At 37.0% G+C, this 22,944-nt stretch overlaps 1 protein-coding gene and 1 pseudogene across 4 annotated transcripts in view; both read left to right on the top strand.

Moving 5' to 3' along the window:
* The window catches only part of WDR59 (WD repeat domain 59), a 138,115-nt gene that overhangs the window by 70,930 nt on the left and 44,241 nt on the right, over window positions 1-22,944 (top strand). For 2 of the 4 annotated variants that reach the window (XM_037815684.1, XM_037815683.1), the window contains exons 13-19: window positions 2,580-2,704; window positions 4,284-4,448; window positions 13,620-13,715; window positions 14,420-14,576; window positions 15,101-15,170; window positions 16,027-16,180; window positions 19,806-19,862. In XM_037815684.1, the coding sequence (XP_037671612.1) occupies window positions 2,580-2,704; window positions 4,284-4,448; window positions 13,620-13,715; window positions 14,420-14,576; window positions 15,101-15,170; window positions 16,027-16,180; window positions 19,806-19,862 (824 nt within the window). Of the gene's footprint in view, window positions 1-2,579; window positions 2,705-4,283; window positions 4,449-13,619; window positions 13,716-14,419; window positions 14,577-15,100; window positions 15,171-16,026; window positions 16,181-19,805; window positions 19,863-22,944 lie in introns of those variants that run through there. The other 2 variants (XM_037815685.1, XM_037815687.1) reach the window with 2 other exon arrangements.
* LOC119518506 lies at window positions 8,891-10,274 on the top strand (annotated as a pseudogene).

The following is a 22,944-nucleotide window of genomic DNA, read 5'->3' as shown; positions in this document are numbered from 1 at the left end:
CTTTTCTTTCATCTTTGAATTTATTTTACTGTTCTTCCTTTTTAGATCTTTAATTCTCTAATTTTCAACTTTTTTTTTTTACTAATATAAGCAACTAAAATTATATATTTTACTTTTAAGTATTTCTTTAGCTTTATTTTATAAGTATTTTCATTATCATTTAGTTCAAAAAGTTTTCTAATTTCCATTAGAATTTCTACTGTAATCCTTGGCTTATTTTCAAAGTATGTTTCTTAATTTAAAAGTATTTTTTTTAATTTTAAAGTTTAGTTTTTTTCTGGTATCTTTGTGTTATTGATTCCTAACTTAATTCATTTTGGTCATAGGCTATGGTTTGTATTTTTTTAGTCCTTTAAAATTGTTTCAGACTTGAACCAATATATGGTCACTTGTAAATATTCCATAAGAATATATAAACTGCAATTGTTGGATAGAGTATTACCTAATACCCCTCCATTAGGTATAGTTTGCTAATGATGATGTTCAAATATTCTATATACTAATTTTTTGGTCTACTTTTTCCTATCAGTTATTGAGAAATTTGTTAAAATCTCCCACTGTAATTGTGGATTTGATATTTCTCCATATAGTTCTGTCAGTATCAGCTTTATCTCTGTTGAGGCTCTATTAATAGGTTTATACACATTTTAAATTGTCATATTTTCCTTTACCGTTATGAAGGATATCATTATGAAGTTAACTTTTTGTCTTAAATCTATTTTGTGTGATATTGATAAAGCTACACCAGCTTTGTTTACTTTAATATTTATTTTCAAGCTTTGTGTCTATGTCTTCAGATTGTCTCTTATAAATAGCATATGATTAAAAAAAGAAGTCTAGTGTGATAATCTTTGTTAATTTGAGCATTGGTCCTTTTATATTTAATGTAATTATTAATATTTTTTATGTCTGCCGTCTTATGTTGTATTTCCTATTTATTCCATATACTCTGTTTCTTTCCCCCTTATTTCTTGTCTTCTTTTGGATTGGTTATTTTTTATTCTGTTTTTCCCCTTTGCTAGTTAAAAACTCAGTATGTTTTCTTGGTGTTTACCCTATAAATTATGATATACATACTTAACCTTATCAAATCTCCTGAAAAGTTCACTTTAATTCCTTTTACCTTCCTTCTGGCTTCCTCCTATGATATTGCTGTATATTTTAATTCTATCTTTTAAAAAAAATCCCACAGGGCATTATTATTATGTTTTTTTTACTTCTAATAATTGTTTATATTCCCATATTTATCATGTTCTTGCATACCAGGTCTTCAATCTGATATTTTCCTTCTACCTGAAGCATACTTAAGAATTTCCTTTAATGATGGTCTGCTGGTAGTAGTTGTTCTGTAAATGTCCTTATTTCTCCTTGTCTTGGGAAATATCTTTTTTGGGTACAGGATTCTAGATTGGTAGTTTTCCTCCAACACTGAAGATTCTGTTGCACTGTCTTTGGCTTCCATTATTGGTATTGAGAAGTGAGTTGTCAAATCTAACTGCCCCAACTAAAATCAATGTGACTTGTCCCTTTGACTGCTTTACAATCTTCTTGCTTTTGATTCTCTGTGCTCTCATTATGATTAGGTGTAGGTCTCTTTTTAATTATCTGACTGGCTTGGGCTTTATTAGACTTCTTCAGTCTGTTGCTGTCTTAGGGCTAGAAAATTCTCAGCCAGTAACCCATCACAAATTAATTCTGCTCTATCTCTCCTCTCTTCTTAAACTCCAACTAAACATCTGTTAGTGCTTCTTATGTATTCCATGTGACTTAACTTCCTTTTTAAACAAAATAGAATACAACAATGTAACCCTGTATATCCATTTTCCAGTTTCAACAATTATGACATTTATGGCCAATATTATAAGGTTTTGAAGAAATTTTTTATCCAACATTTTTAATAGGAAGACTAGTCTGCATTTTACCTAGTCTACCATATTAACTTATAAATTTTAAAATGAAATATTTTACATAGAGAAAAGTACAGAGAATATTATTATACTTTCCATCCGATGTAACAAATATTGAATTTTGACATATTTGATTTAGAGTTATGTTATCTTATTACAATCTGAAAGTACCTATTCATCTTACTATGGATTGTACTTTCTAACATATTTATGCTTTTGAATGAATAAATAGAATGAGTTGTAGTGTCCTGGGAAAAAATCCTACTTAAGCTGTCCTTTCCCCTCTTCATCTCCAGGGTATTTCTGCATAAAATAGTATCTTAATTCCAATTTTTCACACCTACTCTCTCTTATTCTGGATGCTTTGTTTGTGATGTCTCAAGCTATGGTCATGAAATGAGAGGAACCTAGACAATGTGTGTGTGGCCCAAATCTGCCACTCAGGTGCCAAGTGCTGGCCTCAGAGGACATACCCCCAGAAGAAAGTCTGTGGACTGTCAGGTCGAACATTTTCATTGTCTCCTCAAATCTAAGCTAAATGATTTATTTTTTGGTTGGCTTTTTCAGCCCTCTCTTTTTCTCAAATGGTAGGAAAATGCAGATACCTTAGAATCGCTCTCTGACTTGTTTTCACAAATGTTTTCCAATAATTGAACTTCTCTTTCCTGCTAGTCTCAAAGGAGGATCCCCCTAGCAATCTCCTAGAAGAGAGGAAATCGGATCAGTTAGGGCTACCTCAGACTCTGCAGCAGGAGTTCTCCTTGATCAATGTGCAAATCCGGAATGTCAATGTGGAGGTATGTAGTGATTCAACAAATTGTCTCTCATGATTGCCAACCACAGTTTGTAGGAAGGAGAAATGTTCAGCTATGATTTTGGCTAGCAGATAGCTTTGCTGCTCCGATAGGTGAGTCTCCTGCTTGCTTTTTTGTTTCTTAGGTTTTCTAAAGATACAGATGTTTTATAAAAGCTAACTTTTTCCCTTACCCTATTCTTTTCTCACAAGTTGAACCAAGGACTAAACTGATGTTCATGTGCCTTAGCATCTCCTTAGATGCTTCTATACCTTGTTTTATTGTATATGAAGATACTTAGATCTGGAAAGGCTATGACTTGGCATGGGTCACTGATGAAATGGTGGAGCTGAGTGTAGATTCCCAAGCTCCTTATTCTCTAAGGCTCTTTTCACCATGCTATACTTTCTTCTCTTACAAGCTGGTCGTTACCCAATGACATAGATGTATAATAAGAAGGTGACCAAAGCCTTTTTGTTCACTTAGCACAAGGAAGGTTTGCTCCTTCCCTTTCGGGCTGCTTGTCTAAATTCTTTGCTTCAGAGAATTGAGTATCTCTCCATGACAGAGTTTTTCATTTGCCCAGATTCAATCAATAGTAAGCAGGGATATGTGCTGTTACGTAATTATCTCATTTTGCTTGTAAAGCACTCTTTGCAATAAGTGGTTTTATCCCCACTTCACAGATGAAGAAACTGAGACACCAGATGAAGTGACTTGTCCAAGTTTAGCAGCTATTTTGTAAGAAAGATCATATTTGAATCCAAATCTCCAGATTTCCTATATGTGTGACTCTTTTCACTTATACTGCAGCTGCATTTTCTGGTTGACAGCACAAGAAATTGAAGAATAAAAGATTCTTTGATTAATTGGTTATCTGTATCAGCTCACTTTATACTCCCCTTGTCCCAGTTGAGAACAGTGTGGATACCTAGTGATATAGTTCAAGAAAGAGATCTGACTTCCTTTCCCCAGGAGTACTTTTCTTTTTATATTGCGGTATAATTTACATTCTATAAACTTTATCCTTTTAAAGTATACAATTCACTGGTCCTTGGTGTAGTCACAAAGTTGTGCAACCATCAACACTATCTGTCTAGTTCCAGAACTTTTTAATCCAACCAAAAAGATATCCTGTCATCATTAGCAGTCACTCCCCATTTACCCTCTCTGTAGCCCCTGGCACCTACCAATGTGTTGTCTGTCTTTATGGATTTGCCCAAGAGATTTTTTAACATGTCAGATTATTTCACTTCTTCCTGCTCTATTTTCTTATCTCAAAATAAATATAAAAATTTTTACTCTACCTCATAGTTTCAGCAATTTTTACCTCACAGTTTTGGGATGAAACTTTTTTAAGTCAAAATATCTTGAACTTATTAAATAGGTGCTAAAATTAAAAATCTGTTTTGAAAATGAGTTTGTCATCCAAATCTTCCAAATTCCTTTGTTTTTGTAGACTCTCCTTTCACCCTAATGCCAGGAGCATGGACTGACATTCATTTAGCATCTTTAAATCCATTTGCATCTACAGACCCTTTAAAGTCCGTCTCCAGAGCAGTTCTTGGTTTGTCTCTTGCAGATGGATGCAGCAGATAGGAGCTGCACGGTGTCCGTGCACTGCAGCAACCACCGCGTCAAGATGCTGGTGAAGTTCCCCACGCAGTACCCAAACAACGCTGCCCCTTCCTTCCAGTTTATTAACCCCACAACCATCACATCCACAATGAAAGCTAAGCTGCTAAAGGTGGGGATCTGTGTTCACAAGTTTTCTATAATGTTTTAGGAGAAGAGCTCTGCTCATGAGCATCTAGTAAAGTTGAAGGAAAACTCTGTAGATAAGATTTGGAAGTTATCTGTTCCTTACACACTGCAGTGTTAGCATATAACTACTATGCTTGTCATTCATTTTGTGGAGAAAACACTATAGCAGTGGTGTTTAACCTTTTTTTGGGACATGGACCCCCTTGGAAAGTCTAATAAAAACTATAGATCCTTTCCCAGAAAAATTTGCCCAAATGTTGCATATAATTTCAGAAGGTTCACAGATCTCATTAAAGCTATCTATTAATCCTGGGATAAGAACCCTTCAATACAACTTCATTTATCTGGAAATAATAGGCAAGATCTATTCTGAAGCTAAAACATATTCTGTTATCAGGAAGAAAATATGTAAAGTCATTTTGAAAAAAAATGCATTCAATGAGAGGAGACACCACTGTGTTAATAGTGTGAGGTTGGCTGACTGCACAGGCCTGGTGTGATAGGGTAGCATCACCTGAATGGAGGCAGTGCAACAGAGCATCTGGTCTTTAGCCCTACAGGTTCAAGAACTTGATTTGTCAGCTAATTTAGAGCTAATCAGGCAGAATACCCATTAAAAAGCCAAATGAGGACTCGGGCAAGATGGCGGCATAGAGAGGAGTGGAAGCTAAGTAGTCCCCCTGGAACAACTACAAAAAACCAGAAACAACTAGTAAATAATCCAGAATAACTGCGGGGGGACAAACGAGACCATCCACTCATCATACACCAACCTGAATTGGGAGGAATGCCTGAGAACACAGCATAAAGTCTGTAAGTAAAACCTGTGGATCCAAGTCGTGAGACCCCCTCCCCCATAGCCCAAGCTGCAAAGCCTCGTGGTGCCAGAGAGAAGCTCTCTCCCAGCAAGCGAATATAGCTCAGCTGAGCTCCAACTGGGGTTTTAAGTAGTGAGTGTGAACTGCTTACTACAGGTACGCATCCCCAAAAAACAGACAGAGGCTTTGGGTGACAACTGACCCTGGAGAGCCGGAGGGTCGCCTTGGACTGGGTCTAAAGGGGACTATCTGTTTCTTTTTCAGCTCAGTGGAGAAAGCCCCAGTCATATTCAGTTTCCAGGGCTGTGACTCGGGGAAGGGTGGAGACAGCATAAGCAGAGAGCGAGACCACTGAAATGCTAATGACCTCCACCTGGGGGCTCTGTCTTCTCTAGGAGGAAAGGGATGGGGCCCTTTCCATTCAGAACCAGACCCCAGAGCCTGGGGGAACACAGCCACACCTCCTCACACCAGTCAAGAATTATAGGCTAACAGGCATCACCTGCTGGGCAGAAAAGCACAGTGACCTGAGGCATCAAAGGGTGGAGCAATTTTCTAAGACACACCCGCAGGGAAACCAGATACTGAATATTTCTTCCCTCTGAGACCTGAGCCTGTTCTGGTCTGGGAAAACCTGATTTGGATAACCAAGGAAACCATGCCTAGACAACAGAAAATTACAACCTACACTAAGAAAAACAAAGTTATGGCCCAGTCAAAGGAACAAACATACACTTCAACTGAGATACAGGAATTTAAACTAATGCTAAATCAAATCAAAAAGTTTAGAGAAGATATTGCAAAAGAGATAGAGGCTGTAAAGGAAGCACTGGGCATGCATACGGCAGAAATCAAAAGTTCAAAAAAACAACCAGTAGAATCTATGGAAATGAAAGGCACAACACAAGAGATGAAAGACACAATGGAAACATACAACAGCAGATCTCAAGAGGCAGAAGAAAACACTCAGGAACTGGAGAACAAAACACCTGAAAGCCTACATGCAAAGGAGCAGATGGAGAAAAGAATGAAAAAATATGAGCAACGTCTCTGGGAACTCAAGGATGAAACAAAGTACAATAATGTACGTATCATTGGTGTCCCAGAAGGAGAAGAGAAGGGAGAGGGGGCAGAAGCAATAATAGAGGAAATAATTAATGAAAATTTCCCATCCCTTATGAAAGACATAAAATTACAGATCCAAGAAGCGCAGCGTACTCCAAACAGAAGAGATATGAATAGGCCTACGCCAAGACACTTAATAATCAGATTATCAAATGTCAAAGACAAAGAGAGAATCCTGAAAGCAGCAAGAGAAAAGCGATCCATTACATACAAAGGAAGCTTAATAAGACTATGTGCGGATCTCTCAGCAGAAACCATGGAGGCAAGAAGGAAGTGGTGTGATATATTTAAGATACTGAAAGAGAAAAACCACCAACCAAGAATCCTGTATCCAGCAAAGCTGTCCTTCAAATATGAGGGAGAGCTCAAAATATTTTCTGACAAACAGACAATGAAAGACTTTGTGAACAAGACACCTGTCCTACAGGAAATACTAAAGGGAGCACTACAGGGTGATAGAAGACAGGAGTGTGTGGTTTGGAACACAATTTTGGGAGATGGTAGCACAACAATGTAAGTACACTGAACAAAGGTAACTATGAATACGGTTGAGAGAGGAAGGTGGGGAGCATGTGAGACACCACAAGAAAGGAGGAAAGATGACTGGGACTGTGTAACTTGGTGAAATCTAGAGTATTCAACAATTGTGATAAAATGTACAAATATGTTCTTTTACGAGGGAGAACAAGCAAATGCCAACCTTGCAAGGTGTTAAAAATGGGGAGGCATTGGGGGAGGGATGCAATCAGCATAAACTAGAGACTGTAACTAATAGAATCATTGTATTATGCTTCCTTTAATGTAACAAAGGTGATATACCAAAGTGAATGCAGATAAGGGGGGGGGGTAGGGGAGGCATGTTAGACACTTGACATTGGTGGTATTGTCTGATTCTTTATTCTACTTTGATTTAAGGTTATTTTTCCTTTTGCTGCTTCCTAGCTGTCATTTTTTTTTCCTCTTTCTTTTGCCTCTCTACCTTCTTTGACTCTCCCTCCTGCCTTGTGGAAGAAATGTAGATGCTCTTATTAGATAGTGGTGAAGGTGGTGAACACATAAATGTATGACCATGCAGAGAACCTTTGATTATTTACTTGGGATGGAATGTATGGTGAGTGAACAAAACCATATTAAAAAAAAATGGGTTGATGACAAAACCTCGAGGGCAATATACTGAGTGAAATAAGCCAGACACATTAGGACAATTATTGCAGGGTCTCACTGATAGGAACTAATTATAATATGTAAACTCATAGACATGAAATATAAGGTACCAAGATATAGGATGAGGCTTAAGAATGGGGAGTGGTTGCTTAGTATGAGCAGAATGTTCAATTAGGATGAACTTAAATGTTTGGAAATGAACATGGGTGTTGGTAGCAAGATGTGAGAATAACTAACAGCGCCAAATGGTGTGTGAATGAGGTGGAAAGGGGAAGCTCAGAGTCATATATGTCACCAGAAGGAAAGTTGGAGGTCAAAAGATGGGAATGTATAAAACTGAATCCTATGGTGGGCAGTGTCCATGATCAACTGTACAAATACTAGAAATCACTTCCATGAACCAGAACAAATGTATGACAATACAATTAGAAGTTAATAATAGAGGGGCATATAGGGAAGAACTATATACCTATTACAAACTATATACTACAGTTAGTAGTATTTCAACATTTTTTCATAAACAGTAACAAATGTGCTATATCAATACTACGAGTCAACAATTGAGGAGGGTTGGTTAGGGATAGGGGAGGATTAGAGTTTCCTTTTCTTTTTTTCTTTTTTCATCGTTCACTTTATTTCTTGTCTGGAGTAATGAAAAGTTTCTAAAAATTAAACAAAAATTAAGTGTGATGGATGCACAGCTGTATGAGGGTACCCAGGGGCAAGTGATTGTACACTTTGGATCTTTGGATAATTGTATGGTATCTGAACAATCTCAATAAAAATGAAAAAAAAAAAAAAGCCAAGTGAGCAATGATAGACCTTTTTTCAGTTTGAGTGGTGTCATGTATGAAGTAACTGAAAAGTCTTAACAAAATTATGTTGACCTGAATGTTATTCATCTTTTGCCCATTTTGGATCATACACACTTGATCGTTCATCTTATCTTGTTGGGATGTGATATGTAACTAGTTTTTCATGGAGCTTAAGGATCTCTGAAATGCTAGTTAGCCAGATTTTATTTGACATTTTGAAATTGGAATCTGAATATTTCATTGCCTAGGTCTGTAAACTAGATAAATTTTTCTATTGGTATAAAAACAATAGGATTAGGAAGTGTCTCTAAAGGTCTATTTCGCTTTCGAGGGCAGCACTTCTGCCTCTGAGGAGTGTTTGCCGCCGTTGCTACCGCCTGGAGTTTCTTCAGGCTCCAGGTTTCTCTGCCAACCAAGAGGAGTCCAGGGAGGAAAAGGGGCGCTCAGGAGCCAATAACCCACTCCTCACACGTCTCTTCCAGCCGGAGATCGCCCCTGCAGGGATGGGCAACAAGATGTGGTTGCTCTCCCGGTGCTCCTCCTGGTCGCTGTTCCCGCCGCGCTGTTGCGGGGGGCGGGCGGCTTCACGCCTTCCTTGGGCAGCGGCTCACGTTCTCCCTTCCAGCCGACCAGGAGTATTTCTTCCAGCCCATGCCCCGGAAGGCCTCGCTGGAGACCTAGAACCAGGTTTTAGATGGAGCAGGATTAGATATTGATTTCCATCTTGCCTCTGCAGAAGGCAAAATGTTAGGTTTTGAACAAAGAAAATGAGATGGTGTTCACACGATAGAGACTGGAGTTGGTGGCTACAGGTTCTGCTTTGACAATACATTCAGCACCATTTATGAGAAGGTGATTTTCTTTGAATTAATCCTGGATAATATGGGAGAACAAGAACAAGAATAAGAAGATTGGAAGAAATATGTTACAATATGTTGGAAATGAAACTAGAAAACATCCTGGAATCCATCAATAGCATCAAGTCTAGACTAAGCAAAAGTGGTCATATCCAAACTCTGCTTAGAGCATTTGAAGCTCATGATCAAAATATACAAGAAAGCAACTTTGATAGAGACAATTTCTGGTCTTTGGTAAATTTTAGTGGTCATGGTGGTGGTATTAGCCATTCAAGTTTATAAGCTGAAGAGTCTGTTTGAAGATAAGAGGAAAAGTAGAACTTAAAACTCCAAAGTAAAGTACTTACCACTCAAAAACATAGGTGGAAAAATGCAATAAACTTGTTACAGTCAAGGTCATTAATAGTTTTTTCCAAAATATTTCAGGCTTTATCTTGTGAAACAAGTATAATTTTAATGTAAAAGCAAAGACTTTACTTTTGTCCTTGCAAGTAATCTTATTGATCTAGTAGTACTTAAGTGAATAGCAGAAATATTTTTAAGAGTATATATATGTATATAACTAACTGAAGAATTTTACAATTGTCATAGTTCTTTTAAACAAATGAATATTGGGCCTCAGTGCAACTCCAAACAATCTATTTTTAAAAGGTCTCTTACCCAGAAGTTTCTTTGTAAATGTGGCAATTATAAGCTAATTGTAGGAGTTTTCAATATAATGTTATAAATCTTATCTGATAAGTACCTAATCATGGATTTACTATATGTTTAGAAGAGTAAGGCTCAACTTTTCTCTACATATGTGCCTCTCAATAATGTAAATAGAAGCATAACTTTGAAAATAGTAACAGTTTTCAGAATTTTATAACCAAATACTGTATTTCAATTACATTTCAATTTAAAATATTAGTTAAAAAAATATTAGTTTTATATCCTTAGCCTACATTCCCCAAAGCTAGTATTTTGACAATTATTAAAAATGCAAAAGGATATGATTCCTAGGGATGAATCTAGACCTGGCATCGTGGGATCAAGAACATCTTCTTGACCAAAAGGGGGATGTGAAATGAAACAAAATAAAGCTTCAGTTGCTGAGAGATTTCAAATGGAGTCAAGAGGTCACTCTGGTGGACATTCTTATGCACTATATAGATAACTCTTTTTAAGTTTTAATGTATTGGAATAGCTAGAAGTAAATACTTGGAACAACCAAACTCCAACCCAGTAGCCTTGACTGTTGAAGACAATTGTATAACAATGTAGATTATAAGGGGTGACAGTGTGATTGTGAAAACCTTGTGGATCGCACTCCCTTTCTCCAGTATATGGATGGATGAGTAGATAAATGGGGACAAAAACTAAATGAAAAATAGAGTGGGATGGGGAGGATGATTTGGGTGTTCTTTTTTATTTTTATTTTTTATTCTGATTCTGATTCTTTCTGGTATAAGGAAAATGTTCAAAAATAGATTGGGGTGATGAATGCACAACTATATGATGGTACTGTGAACAGTTGATTGTACACCATGGATGATTGTATGGTATGTGAATATATCTCAATAAAACTGAATTTTTAAAAAATTCAAAGTCATACTTTCCTTATTAAAATTATGACAAATTTTTTCTTTGAAGTCAAGAATATGATCAAAGATTGCTTAGTCCTCATAAAGACACAAACATTCTGTCTAGCTCTTAACAAAGGTATATGATTTTAAAATTAAATATGAGGAAATAGCTTATTTTTATATTACCTGTCAACAATGTTGTGTTAATTTTGCATGACTATTGACTTGTCAGTTGTGAAGGAAATATTGCTAATAGGATCTGGGCCTAACATAAATATCTTATTTTCTTATCTCTCAAAATGATCAGAAACAATAATAGGAGTTTAGGTCAAGTTAAGAGTATCAGATCAAAATAAAGCTGTCTGAAGCAGAACTATATATAAATGTTTGGAATCTGGCTCATCAGGATGATCCAATCCTAATTTATTATAAAGTATAGAAAATCAATTTCCAGTTATTTGGCTGTAGTTTTTATTTTTTTATATTATTTCACACTGTTTTAAATCATTTATAAGTATTCAGGTACATATGAAACTTAAGCTGCCCTCTAAGTTTCAGCACTGAATATATTTATTTATTTCAATTTTTATTATCACTTTCATAAATATCCTTTCTGATCATTTTATTGACCTTGAAATAAGGATTGGAAAACAACAGAATCCCTAGTTATAAAAACTCAATATGTGAATGATCATATACACATACAAGATCTCTGCATCCTAGCTTACTAATAAGTACTGTTAATTTAGCTACATCATCAGTTAAATAGATTATTAGGTTTCACTCATTTGTAATATTGTATATGACAAAATGTATTGTGAATTAGAAACAATCAACTTACAAATTTGGAGTATAGAATCCATTGACAAGTTAGTACTGCTGGAATTCTTGATAAGCGATAAGGATATCCAGAAACATAGTGGTTTCATTTATACTAAGAGTGGCAAATAAAGATATATTCCCCTTCTAGTCCCTTGGGAGAAGAATAGAAGCTTAGATTCCCTACCCTGAGGCTTTTAAGAAATGATGTAAACCATATATGATCAATTGATTACCTTAATTAATTAAGAAAATGCTTTAGGTGTCCTGTTTAACATATGCAAAACCTGGGCCAATATATGATCATTGCCTGTGAAGAACCGTCCCTTTTTCTGCTGTTAGATTTGTAACCAGAAGCAAATTTTAGTACCGTGACTAATAAACCAGGGTACAGATATTAACTAGTGCAACTTTTCTATAAAACTGTGAATATGAATTCTACCTCTTATGTATGACTTGTTACTGTACAGTACTCTGATTCCTTTCCTAATATTGAATATGTTTTATCATCTGCAAGTATGATTTGTGCCACTGATTATAACCCTATGACTCAATTATGTTTTACCATATAAAAATAATTAATGGCTTTATTTGGAAAACTTAGAAATGTTTTCCTTATTTCTTAGAAAGAACTTAGGAATGTTAAGGACAATTTTATTTTTATAGACACAAAGTGAAAAGAATGAGATTATTTAAGAAGCATATTCCCTGTATTAACCAAAAAAAAAAAAAAAAAAAAAAAAGTAAAATTTGCAAATAAAATCTTTTAACATTTTTAAAGGCATATTTTTTATCTGCTGTTTTAAGAAATGTCAGTATTTAATTTCTCAATTAAAATTATGCTAAAATTGAGCAAGCTATTAATCACTTAATATCTGATTTTGTCTTTGGTTGTTAATTATATAAACTTTAAAAATACTACAATATTTTACTAAGGCTTAGACTAGTCTGATTTATTTTTTATTTTTTTATTTTTTTATTAAATTCAATTTAATTGAAATACATTCACACACCATACAATCATCCATGGTATACAATCCACTGTCCACAGTATGATAACATAGTTATGCATTCATCACCACAATCTATCTCTGAACATTTTCCTTATAAGTCTGATTTATTTTTGTGTCATTAATGATGTGCTATTCTCTCATGAGAATGTCAAAAAATGGTTGGTAAATAACTTTGAAAATATCATTGAAATAAATTGCAAATTGAACTTTTTTTAAAAAGGTCTATTTCAAAGCTGATAGAAATATAATGTAGGCCACATGTAATTTTAAGTTTTCTAGTAGCCACATCAAGAAAATAGAGTAGCAGGTAAAATTAATTTCTAGTATATAATTTCCATGATATCCAGAATATCGTATCAACATAAATCAATATAAAAATTTATTGGGATCTCTTATTTTCTTTTTGTTGTTGTTCTGTCTTCAACATTTGGTGTGAATTTTGCACTTATAGCACATCTCGCTTTGGACTGGCCACATTTCATGTACTCAGTAGTCTAGTTTATATGCCTTTCTTCAGTGTGTGTATGTCCATAAATATAAAAAAATAAAGATATGTTATAGTTTTCACTAAAGTGAAATCTACTCCCCCTGGCTCAGAGCAATTTTCAACCCAGCCCAACATATATACTAAGTTACTGAGATTTTTTTTCATGGCAGGCAGTGGGTTGGGAGAGAGGAGGGGGATTGAATTCACTAGAAGGAAAGAATAGTCATCCTATTACAGGAAAGGTGCCCTCTTAAAACCAGCATGTGTGCTTACCATGGATAAGGAAAGGGCTTCTTTAAGAGACCTCATCAATAAGTCGTCCTCTTTGAGCCCCTAGAGAAGGTGAAAAGTAGTATTTTGTATTGGAAGCCTCAGATGTAACCATGGTCCAGTTGCCCTGAATCTTCATTGCTTCTGACTGCTTTGCAGAATAAAAAGCTAATCAGGAGAAATATGTTGCTATTCTTGCCTGTGTTCTTTGCCTTTTCCAGATCCTGAAAGATACTTCCCTGCAGAAAGTAAAACGCAACCAGAGTTGTTTGGAGCCCTGCCTGCGCCAGCTTGTCTCCTGCCTTGAGTCTTTTGTGGTAGGAAGGATGAAATAATTGTATCGACATATGCTTTAGTGTTTCGCTTCATCTCTTCCTCCCTAAAATCTTGGGCTACCTGTTTTTTTAAAAAATTTTCATTGTGTATATGTGCACAATACAAAGTTTCTCATCTTAACCACTTCCATGTGTGTACAATTCAGTGATAATTAATATTAATTCATAATATTGTGAATATAGTATGTGTTATATATTGTGCTTCCATCACCCCCATCCATTACCAAAACTTTATCACCTCAAATAGCAACCCTATACCCATTAAGCAATAACTCCCCACTCCTCTCCCTCCATCCCTGTAATCTACTTTCCATCTCTATAAATTTGCTTCTTCTAGGTATTTCATATAAGTGAAGTTAATCAGTGTTTGTCCTTTTGTGTGTGACTTATTTCACTCCACATGATGTCTTTAAGGTTCATCCACATTATAGTATATATCAGAACTTCATTTCTTTTTATGGCTGAATGATATTCCATTGTGTGTGTATACCACATTTAGTTTATCCATTCATCTGTCAGTGGGCACTGGGGTTGCTTCCACCTTTTGACTATTGTGAATAATGCTATTAAGAACATTGGTGTACAAATACCTGTTCGGGCCTCCTGATTTTGTAATAATGTGTCTCCATTTTGTAATTCAGCTTTAAGACAGGTTGTATTTTTTGTTGTTGATTTTTAAATTTCAGAACCAAGAAGACAGTGCTTCCAGCAACCCCTTTGCTCTCCCAAACTCTGTCACACCACCCTTACCAACATTTGCTCGGGTAACCACTGCCTATGGGTCATACCAGGATGCCAATATCCCCTTTCCTAGGACTTCTGGGGCCAGGTTCTGTGGAGCAGGTTGGTCTATTTTGGGGTCTCTGATTCTAGATTTAGAGGGAGCAGCTAAGAATGCCATATATTCTATAAAACATCTCCATTAGAGAATTTCTGTTTGTTTTGATTTCCTGAGAACTCAAAAAACTCTTATTAGCATTGTATTGTCTGATGCCAAATTGATGTCTGTGGATATATCCTAAGAGGATTCATCAGAATGCAGTCTTGATTTTTTTCATTCTGACGAGCTTGATTTGAGTTTCTACTGAGAGCATTGATTCTCAAGAGGGGGCAGACCCAGGAAATAAGAGTACCTGCGAAGACTTTCTCCAAAACACACACATCCCGTCTCTCCTGGATCCCGGAGATTCTGACCTTTGCTTCTGTTAAGAATCTCTATAGTCCTGATCCTTTGTACTTATGAAAATGCATCCATTTATTTATCTCAGGTTTATTGAGACAGAGAAAAGATTGACCAGTATTGCCTTAGGATTTCACACGGCCAGCTCATTGTCACTGATGTGCACATGTGCCATCTCCTTTGTCAGGTTATCTGGTGTATTTCACAAGGCCTATGACCATGCATCGTGCAGTTTCTCCAACAGAACCTACTCCTAGGTGAGTCTGGGAGATGCAGATGTAATCTCCATTCATGGGGCCAGAAGTGGGCAGAAATCTGGGAATGACCACTGAGTTTGTGGACAATTTTAGTTCTTCAGTAAACTCCCATGATCAGATTTATTTGAGAAAGATCAAGGTTCATTAAATTCAACTAAGCTGAGACTTCTGCTGTTAGGCTATTACCAAATTAGCAGAAGGAGTATCTTGATAAAACCCTGTAGTTAAAACAGACAAATTCTATATTCCCCCAATGCTGAAGTATTATTTGATCATTAAATAAAACTGGAAAAATGACAAAAATACCATCCATAGTCCTACAACACCAATCAATATCCCACTTCTAACAGTGTCAAAAAGTGTTTAATTTTTAAAAATAATGTAAATAGTATGTTGAAATAAGTCAAACAATATAGAAGTTTTAAATTAAAGTGTGGAAGTCCTTTCTTTCATTTCCCATGTTCCAGTGAGAGCCCTTGTTAACAATTTAACATTTCCCTTTCTAGTCTTTGTTATTTTTCTGTGCACTATATTTTTTGAGAGGTATTTTTTGATGTTATGTAAATGAAAATTTAAAACTGTTTATTTCCCAAATGCTTGTTTCTAATATATAGAAATCTAATAGATTTATGTAGATTGTCCTTGTGCCTAAATTTACTTAATAGTTATAGTAGTTTGTGGATTTCTTTGAATTGTTTATCTATTAAACAAGCGTGTCTTCTGCAGATAAAGCATTTTCCGTTTTGTCATTTCATCCATCTTTTCCTCTTGGTTTCATCGAGTGCTAAGAACAGCCCTACATAGAAATATAGAAAGCCTGAAGCCAGTATGGATAATTCTGCACTTTCATCTACAGATCTCTCTCGGCCTTGTCTGCTTATCATACTGGCTTGATTGCACCAATGAAGATCCGCACAGAGGCCCCTGGGAACCTTCGTTTATACAGTGGGAGCCCCACTCGCAGCGAGAAAGAGCAGGTCTCTATTAGCTCCTTCTACTACAAGGAACGGGTAAGCAGCAGAGCCATAGCCTTTGATTCTTTTCCCTTCCTGTGGATTCTTGTTCTTTGTCTTCCTGCCTGCCATGCACAGCAGCTAAATTAGTACTCCCCCTATTCTCTTTGACTTCTGTAATTAGTTTAAGACCATTACTTTGTTCCTTTCATTTGGTTTTAACTGGTGTAAATTGTGGGGAGTTTAGTTCCATATTCTTCATTCTTCATTTAACCCTATATTTGTAACCCTCATTCATTGAGTTGATTCCCATTATTTCAGGTAGAGTAATTAATTTAGCTTCAGATCTTCCTTGGTGTTCTGATGTTTCTCAACAAATTAAGGAATGCTTCTGAAGGCTTGGGATCTTGATATATTTTCCCAGTTTTAAGAAGCTCTAAAGTTGATCTCTAAAAGGTTTGTGTTTTAACTAAGTATATACTTAAGTTCTCGTTTGAATGGACCAGTTTATCCAAAAATCACCTGCAATTGTCTTTATGTTCCTGGGTTCTTAAGGAACTCATAGCACTAAAGTAGTTATTATTATAAGTTTCACAGAAGACTTTTGTGACAGTAACATAGAGGATGTTGCAGAGCAATGGGAAAGATTGTAAGAACTCCTCTTGTGTCATCAGATTCACACAGGAGGCTTAAACAGACTTTTAACTGACATGTGTTAAACAGTGTTACCATTGAGTTATTGCACAAACTCACTCCTTAGGAATTCTTTGTGGTTATCTCCAATTAAATGAGAAATGATAGATTGACTATAATTAAAATTTGTTTTTAAAAATCAAATTATTTTATATAAAAAATCAGTTTCTAGCAAATATTAGATGTATCTTCTCTTTGATTGCAGTATAATGTCTAATATTCCTGGTTTACAGTAATAGTTGACCATCTCTGACTTTGTTTGGTCTTGGGGCTATAGCAACTAAAACAAGAAGCAGAAACTAATGTTTGGGTCAGGGCTAGTCTTGGGCAAAATCATTCAGTTGAATAGGGAAAATAATTTTTTGTTGCCTTTATGGCCAACTTTCTACAGTTCCCTTCATCACATCTCTGATAAAATTCTGTCCCCCATCATAGACTTCCTTAGAATACCTCCTAAACTATATCCTCTCTAAGTCCTTTCTTTACCTTAAGTTCTTTTTTCTTTTTCTTCTTGCTAGCAGATAGCAGGGTAGATGATTTGATAAACTGGTTGTAACTGAGGAATTTTATTGACATAATAACCAAACAAACTCATGGTTGAGTAAATATGGGAATTTTCTTTAGTGTTAGGGCTAGGTTGAGGCAATCTTTAGTCAAAGAGGCAGATCTGAATTCCCCTCCCATTCATGTCATGTGCTACCTATGCTCGTGGTTAGACTGGGCAAAATAGGTTGACCAGTGCTTTTGACCCTGCAGTAGTGTGTAAAGGCCATTGTTAATCAAAATAACTGCAGCTCCAAGATGGGACCTCTCAGTGCAAAGCACTTATGGAGCTTGTAGAGCTTTTGATAGTCTGGCCTCTTTTACTATGAACACCACAATTCTAAAGAGGGGCCAAAGATAATTATCTATTATCAGCTAGGATTTGCTGGGAAGTGGAGGAAGAATTGCAATATTTCTGTTTGAGGTGATTCCCAGTATTCTTCGACTACAGAAAGGGGGTGGGCGGGGGGTCTAATTATAGTCCCTTAGTATGACCTAGAAAGTGATCTTTCAGTTTCATTTCACAAAGTGACCAAAGTAGGGGGGTGAGGCTATTGTACTATAAGTTTATGTGAAACTTTGTGTTGATATATAACATACACATGAAAGGTCGCAGTTCATTAGCATATAACTCAATGGATTAACAGTCACACAGGTCAAGAAATAGAACAGTACCTGAACCCCAGAAGCCGGGCAGTGGGGTGGGGGGGTGGGGGGGCAGTAGGGCTACATTTTAATAGATGACATGTAGTAATTATTAGGTTAAATCATATGAAATTGCAAAATTTGGCCATTTTTTGGCCTAACAAAACAAGTTTCATGCGGTTAAGCCTAATAGGTTAAGAAGGTAAAATCAATAAGACAGTTATTTTGTGATGAATTTGGAAAAAAGACTTCTCCTCAAGGCTTGTTCGTATCCATCCCATTTACATGAGACAGAGGGAGACTGAAGAAATGAAATGTGGCCATAATATCTTATGTAGGCTACCTTCTCTTCCTCTTGTGGGTTGATGCAGTTTTGTCCCTCAAAGAGTGTTTTCTAGTCTTCCAGGTGTCCAGTTTCACATGTCAAATGATACCACTTTTATTACTTTTTTTTTCTGGAAGTTATTCCAGTTTATTAAATCTCTTTGTGTTCAAATATTCATTTTCAGCCCCAATTTTTCTTTTACAAGTTTTTATTCCCTTTTAGATCTCTATCCCCTGAGAGCTTTAAATGAGTGAGAAGAAAGGACTAGAATATAACTGCTTTAAAGTGTAGCAGTGATGGAATGAGAAGGTATTTTTGAGACTATAAAAAATCTTCTTAGAGCCATTTGAGGATTACTATCTGTTTCTCTTGTCATTTTTGTGTGTTTTTAATCTGCCCTGCTTAGGTCATATTGTTATATTCACCCAAATGTTCTCCAGATGAAATTCCAAGGTTTGCTTCTAAAAATTTTTAGATGTGAGAGACCTTAAATAAAAACCTAGAAATTTCATAGGAAGTGAGAAACTACAGGGAAATGCTGACATTTGTTTGACAACTGGACCAACTATTAATAGTTGAGGAATCTGAAATATTGCTTATTCCCAGGGTAAATCAGAAGGCCCAAAACTTATGATAAACATTGTCCTATAAACATTTAAAAATTTTTGCATCCTTCCACATTAGCTTCAGTTTATGTTTCTAAAAAAAGCTCTGACGTAAATAAGTGGAGAGGTCTTGAAGTTAATAGAATAATTTCTAATTTCCCATAAATAATTGTTTGCTTTTTTGTTTTTTTGTTTTTTAATGTTCATATACTCATGTTAGCAGGAGTACCCTCAGGGGTGTAACTCCTCAGCTTTGGCTCTCTCTCTTATCCCTTCCTTTCTCCAGGACTCTCCTTTCCCCACGGCATCACTCTGTAAATAGTGCTGTAGTCCCAGGCTCAAGACTTCCAAATTCCCTCATCACCCCCCAACCACACACACACACACACACACACACAAGATTGAGTGTCTTGAAAAGCTTCTTCCTTTTTAGGAATGAGAATGCACTCTCACATACCTGCTCTCCTTCTCACCTGTTAAGAGGGGAAATGAGTCCTCTGCCTCTATTTTCCCACTTACACTATGATCTTATTCCTTGTTAGAGCAACTCAAACCTGGATCGTGGTTCCTTTGTCAGCAGTGTTGATGTCGGCCTCCCCATATCCTGAAATGTGTTTCAACAAAAGGACAATGAAATTGAAGCTGTATTTGGAGTGTGATGGTTTGGGAAGGCGGTGAGGGAATCATCAATCTATACTGCTGTGTTTAGGTTCAGAATTTTTAGTCGTTCCAATCCCGATTTTGCAGTGTATTATGGTACCTTTTAATCCATCAGATGTGTGGGAAGCTGTCGTTTTATTCTATATTTTTCCCTTTTAATTTTCTTGGTGTTTTTCTTCCCTCCTCCTGGGTGTAACGTTTTCACGCACAGATGTCTCCTCGCTCTGCCCGGCGACGTTGGTCCATACAAGCAATTAACGACTTCCCGGTACTGTGCGCTGTGCAAATGCTCTCCTTAACTAATCCTGTCTCTACCCAAAGGCCCAAGAATAAAATGCCACCTGCCTGGCTTTGAGGAACCTGAAATGACAGGTTGGCTGGTTCTCAGGACCAGCAACGATGAATTTTTCACTCTTGGGGAGTCAGTTGCCAAGGACTGCCTCCTTATTTAATCATGGAGTTGCAAATGGATGAATACTGATGTTGCTAAGGATTTTGGATGGAATTCTTTAAAACTGGAGCTTAATATTGAGTTTCTTAGAAAAAAAATCCCCAATTGTAACCCATTAGTTCACCTGATTTCACTTGAAGTGTTTGTATAATTTCATAGTGATTTCAAAAGCCTACCTTTGGCATGAGGGGAAGCAGAGGAAGATACAAGAGGCTTCCACCATTGTTGTCTCTCTGTTTCTATAGTCTTGGTCTGGTTAAGAGAGTGAAGTGCCCACTTGCTTCATTGACATGATGCATAAGTTAGTTTTTATCCTTTGGGAATTTTCTGGAACACATTTTTTTCCTTACCATTAATATTTTGCATTGACAATAAAACCTCTGCCATGAACATCCTCTCTTCCTTTTCTTTCTTTCTTACACACTCCTACTGGCCATCTACCCTCTTCTGTCTTCCTCTCCCACCCCCTTCATGACTTCAGTAGTGTCATGGTGATCTCAGGCTGTGTAAGGCGGCCTTGAGGCTTTTGTATAAATTGTGTTGGGTGTGACGAATGTTTAGTGGAGTGGATCTGTATAGCCTTTCTTATAAAAACACCAGTTGAAATCAGGAGCCCTGATTATCAAGTACCACTGCTTGCCAGCCACTTGCAGTTGGAGCCACCCGTGTGGCCACCTTTTCTCAAACAGCTATCCCAGCTGACCCAACTGCTAAATTCTGGAGCACTGGAGGGAACACCCTGAAAATTTGTCCATCTACTTATTAGGGTGCTATGAGGATCTGAAGCCCCAAGTAACATCTGATTTGAGATTTAGTGTATGTTCATTTAAATGCCCATTTAAATGCTTCTGGAAATGAATTCCCAGAAGTCCCTGCTCCTGCTGCTATTTAAACAGGAACTCATTTTGACTCACTGCCCACTCTGCTGATTATGCATTGTTGATGGGGTTGCTGCGAAGCAGTTGGTGGCTTATTCTTGGGCTGTTTTTACATTTAACCCATTTATTGGCATTGATGTTGCCTCCGATTGTAGCAGTAACACTGGTGGTGCAGTCACAAGCTGGCTATTGGTTTTCATTCAGTGCTATTTGCACCACTGCCTCCCCTCCTTTTTCCCCCCTTCCCAATCCACTCCTTTCTTCCCCATCCTCTTTCCCATAATTCCATGAATGCCTTCTTGGTATGTTCAGAAGAGCATTCTGGTACTCGTCATGTAATAATTTGTCTGTCTTGCTTTGTCTCTCTTGCCTCAGTCCCTTCTCATAAACTGTGTGGGGAAAGGGTACTTCCTATTGATGGGCATTGAAAAGACCTAAGAGCAATGCAGAGTCTTTTGTCCCCCACAGTTACCAGTTTTACCTCAGAGACGGATATCCACATTTAAACCCATTAAGAGTGGGACTGGAGCAGTGCAAGGGGTATAGAGCCCTCCCCCAACCTAGAAAGATGGACTCCCTCTTATCCTAATGTGTCATTGTTCTCTGGACCCAGAGAATCCGAAGGGAAATCTGCTATTGTTACCTGACTGTTGCACAGACAAGAGACTCCTAAAATTGCCAACAAGATATTAAGGGGGAAAGAGTCTTAGGTGAGGCGTGGATGGAATATGAACTCCTTTTGTTGCCAGAGCACTGGAGGGAACACCCTGAAAATTTGTCCATCTACTTATTAGGGTGCTGCGAGGATCTGAAGCCCCAAGTAACATCTGATTTGAGATTTAGCGTATGTTCATTTAAATGCCTTGTTTTACTTGAATCCCCAGAAAAATTGTCTGGGAGACAAGATTACAGAGTGACCTCTGCAGTCTGGAGGGGAGATATTTCATGTTTAAAAACCACCAATCAAATAAAAAAAATAAAAATAAAAACAAAACACAAAGCTGTTTTGTGACCCCTTAAAGATTTTTTATAATGTTTTCTAGTTATTCCTTGCTTGATTAAAACAGCTAATAATACTACCCCATAATTGCTTTTATAGTTTGATTTCTTGGTGGCAGCCGTATTTAGGTTGTGCCTATGTTAGGGAACCTCCTTCTGTTATAGGCTCAAAGGCAGTTTAGTAAGGTTCCATAAAATACCACTGTTACATTCAGTATGGATCAAACAGAGAAACACATAGAATGCTGATATCTTAAAAAGTGCTAGGAAGTACAGACTGATTTCCATAATTCAGCAAAGAATATTTGCAAAAAGTTGCCAAAGATCACTGTCTTCGTATTTCTATCAATAAGTGCTTGTTGACAGCTCATGTTGGTCTGTTTCTATTGCCCTCTCCAATCTAAGACTGCCAGTGGGGGAAGAGTCCTAAGACATCTCTTTGGACTCTGAATTTTCTCATATCTGAATATGCCTACTCCTAAATGTGTGGGGTGCAGACTGTTGAGCCCAGCCTGAAACGCAGCATCTTGCTCTGAGTCTGGCATGTCCTTTGTAAAGCCGCATGCTGTAGGGGCTGCCTGCCTCTGCTGATCTTTAGTAAACTACTCTGGTTCAATAGAACACAATCACAAGGCTGGCAGAAACGGACTTAAAAAGTGAGTCATTTGTGAAGGATGGTGTTGAAGAGGCATCACCAGAATTGCTGTTAATCATCTTTTTATATGTATCAATGGATCCATTTAAAAATGGAGCAAACTATTTACATATTAACAGGTAGTTTACTAAGGACTTAATTTTTTTCCTCTTAAATCTAAAATCATACACTTAAAAGCAAGTTAACAACTGTGGGCCTTGGCACCTGATAGGTCTGTTCAGATCTCTGTTCTCGTAACTGACTATGACCTTGGGCAAGCCTTGAGTCCTCACTTGTAAAATGGGGATAATGTCCGCTCTGCCATATGGCTGAGGCAAGGCTTATTCTGCTGGCTCAGAGTGATCCATCCATAAGTCAGAGCTAATAT

This window comes from Choloepus didactylus, chromosome 22, assembly GCF_015220235.1.
Source record: "Choloepus didactylus isolate mChoDid1 chromosome 22, mChoDid1.pri, whole genome shotgun sequence".
Classification (NCBI taxonomy): Eukaryota; Metazoa; Chordata; class Mammalia; order Pilosa; family Megalonychidae; genus Choloepus; species Choloepus didactylus.
Note: the sequence above shows the minus strand (reverse complement) of the source record. Positions and strands in the feature narration are given on the sequence as shown.